The 2,677-nt window shown below is 61.4% G+C and overlaps 1 protein-coding gene across 1 annotated transcript in view; it reads left to right on the forward strand.

Moving 5' to 3' along the window:
- The first annotated feature begins 289 nt into the window (after nt 1-289).
- B4GALT1 (beta-1,4-galactosyltransferase 1) overlaps nt 290-2,677 on the forward strand; it is a 22,513-nt gene continuing 20,125 nt past the window's right edge. Inside the window, exon 1 of the mRNA XM_035310503.1 lies at nt 290-678. Coding sequence (XP_035166394.1) covers nt 375-678 — 304 coding nt within the window. The 5' untranslated portion in view covers nt 290-374. The remainder of the gene's footprint in view (nt 679-2,677) is intronic.

A 2,677-nucleotide genomic window follows, 5' to 3' on the forward strand; every position in this document is an offset into this window, starting at 1 on the left:
CCACCCAAGGGCATCAATGAGCTGGGCAGGGTTAGAGGGACATTGCTGGGATCCTTCCCCGGGCAGGGGGACACCCTTGGGCAGGGGGACACCGCGGGGGACACCCCCGGGGGACACCCAGGGAAGACACCCAAGGGGGGGACACCCCGGCAGGCACGGGGGTGTCTCGTCAGCTCCACACCCCTCTCCGCCTCCCACCCCCTTGCTGCCAACCCCTCTCCCCCGTTTCGGGCGGAGGCTGCGGGCGGGGCTGGGTGCTCGGGGGCCGCCCCCGTCCGGGCGGAGCCGCCGGCGCCCCCGCCCCGTCCCCGGTGCCCGTCGTCGGCGCGGTGCGGCGCGGGGCGGGCTGCGCTGCCCCGGCACAGCGCCTCGGCATGAAGGAGCCGTCGCTGCCCGGCACCTCGCTGCAGCGGGCCTGCCGCCTCCTCGTCGCCTTCTGCGCCCTGCACCTCTCGGCCACGCTGCTCTACTACCTGGCGGGCAGCGCCCTGGGGCCGCCGCGCAGCCCCGAGCCGCCGCTGCGCCGCCCGCCGCCCGCGAACGCCTCGCAGCTGCTGTCGCGACAGACGCCGCCGACAGACGCCCGGACGCGGCCGCGACCCCGACCCCAACCCGTGTCGCCGTCGCCGCCGCTTCCTCTGCCGCCGGGGCCGTGCCCCGAGCCCTCCCCGCTGCTCGGTGAGTGCCCCCCGACAGCGACACCCGCAGCCCCGCCGTGCCCCCGCCCCGACGGCGGCCGGGGGAGCCCCGGGCGCGGTGCCCGCGGGCTGTGACAGCCTCCCGGGAGACACCGGGGACTTCCCCGCGGTGGCGGAGGCGAGGAGGGGACGGGGCAAGCAGGGGAGAGGGTGTGCGGCCGCCAGGGGAGCCCCCCCGACCGCCGGCGTGCGCGCCCCCGGGTCGGTGAGCCCCCGTCTCCCCCGGTGCTTTCCCCGGGGCTCCTCGGCGAGAGGTTTCCCTTCTGGTGTCTTGGAGAGGTGGTTGGGTAATTTCCTCTGGGAACTCTACCCAAAAATACCTCCCCTTGCGCAATGCCTCGCAGGAAGGAGCGGGCGGGCTGCGCGGAGCTCTGCTGCCTTTGTGTGCGCACGGGGGGGAGCTGTGCCGAGTGGGAAGGGGCCGTGGGGCAGAGCCTGGAGCGCGCTGGTTACGCATCCGAGCGGCTCTTCCCGCATTTGTGGACCTGTGATGCAGTATCCTGATACGTGGCAGCCTGGCTTGGGTTTTGTGCGGGTTGGAGCCGCGCTCCCGCAGGCCTTCCCCAGGGCTGCCCGGGTGCTCGCAGCCTGGCGGGCCCTCTGCGGGGCTGCATCCCCTGGTGCCCTGGTTTCTGCATCAGTCTCCCATGGCTGCTCGGACCCACTGGCTTAGTCATGAGACAGAGAGGGGGAAAAAGGAGAAAAAATAAAAAGAGCAGACTTTCAACTGTTTTCTGCCTCGTACAAGGCGCTCGTGCAACTTGCTGCTGCTGGCTGCATCATAAGTAGCTCATCCTGCTGGCATCCCAGTGCATCCTGACCTGGCCCTGGAGTCTGGGCAGCACCTGGCTCATTGCTGACGGGCCACGTTTCCGAGGGCACTTTTTATTTGCTGGAGATCGTAAATGCTGGAGATCGTAAAGGGAGAAGAGGCTTTCAAGCAGCGACCTGTGGTTTTCAGTTAATGAAAACAACACAGAAATTCATAGTTTCTCTCGGTACTCACTGGTCAGCTGTTTATGGATCGATGCATCTGAATTACAAATGACTGGTTTCTTATTTTAGGAAGGCGGTTTTGAGGTCACCAAAAGGAACTGTGTTGTGTTTTTTGTTGTTGTTTTTGATTCGTGTCTTTCACTTTTTCACTGTGCATCAATTTAAGTTGAAAGCGGCTCTGCAAGCCTGTCCTCACGAAGTGGATGTGGGAGCCCTTTATGAGCATGGCTTTGCTTTAAGCCATCGCCTCTCACCCTGATCCTCTCAGGAGCAAGTCATGTGCTTCAAAATGCCCAGAGTTCAGAGAAACACTGCTCTGTGTCTCCAGGACTCAAGACATTTTCAGGCTTGTTGGCTGGAGGATCAGTTCAAATACATTTTGTCTTTGGTGCAATTTGTGCCCAATGCAGAGAGGCCAGAGGAGGCAATTGGAAGTGGCTGCAGATGTTCAGAGAGTGGCAGGGCTGAGCAGAAAGTAGCTCTGAGCTGCACAATAGGCAAATAGTTTCCAGCTTTGCTGCATGCAGCACTCGGGGGGTTGCGCTCAGGTGTAGGTTGGCACAGCACGCGCACGGCTGCGAAACATGTAGCCAGCATGTCGGTAAGAAACCCAACTGGCCTGGGGTAAAAAATTATTTTTTTACCACCTTTTTTTTTCATGTTTTGATGGCGGGCAACATTTGTAAAACAATCCTGTCGTATCTCGGATGTTGGTCAGAGCTGAGTCTGCTCTGATAATCTTCTCATGTATCTCTGGGATCAGCATGGGGGATGGAGAGGTATACTGTCTGCAGGCATTTCTGAGGCTTAATTCACCCACTCAGAATTCAAAAAGTCTTCTTTCTCAGCACAAAGCTGCTTATCAGTATAGGTTTAATGAGCAGGAACCAGCTAGGACCTTCCTGGGATTCCCTCCTTCCCAAAGCCACGGGGAAGTGCTCAGATGTGAGCAGGTAGCTCTGTTCCCCCCCCGCATAAACCTC

This window comes from Oxyura jamaicensis, chromosome Z (genome assembly GCF_011077185.1).
Source record: "Oxyura jamaicensis isolate SHBP4307 breed ruddy duck chromosome Z, BPBGC_Ojam_1.0, whole genome shotgun sequence".
Taxonomy (NCBI): Eukaryota; Metazoa; Chordata; class Aves; order Anseriformes; family Anatidae; genus Oxyura; species Oxyura jamaicensis.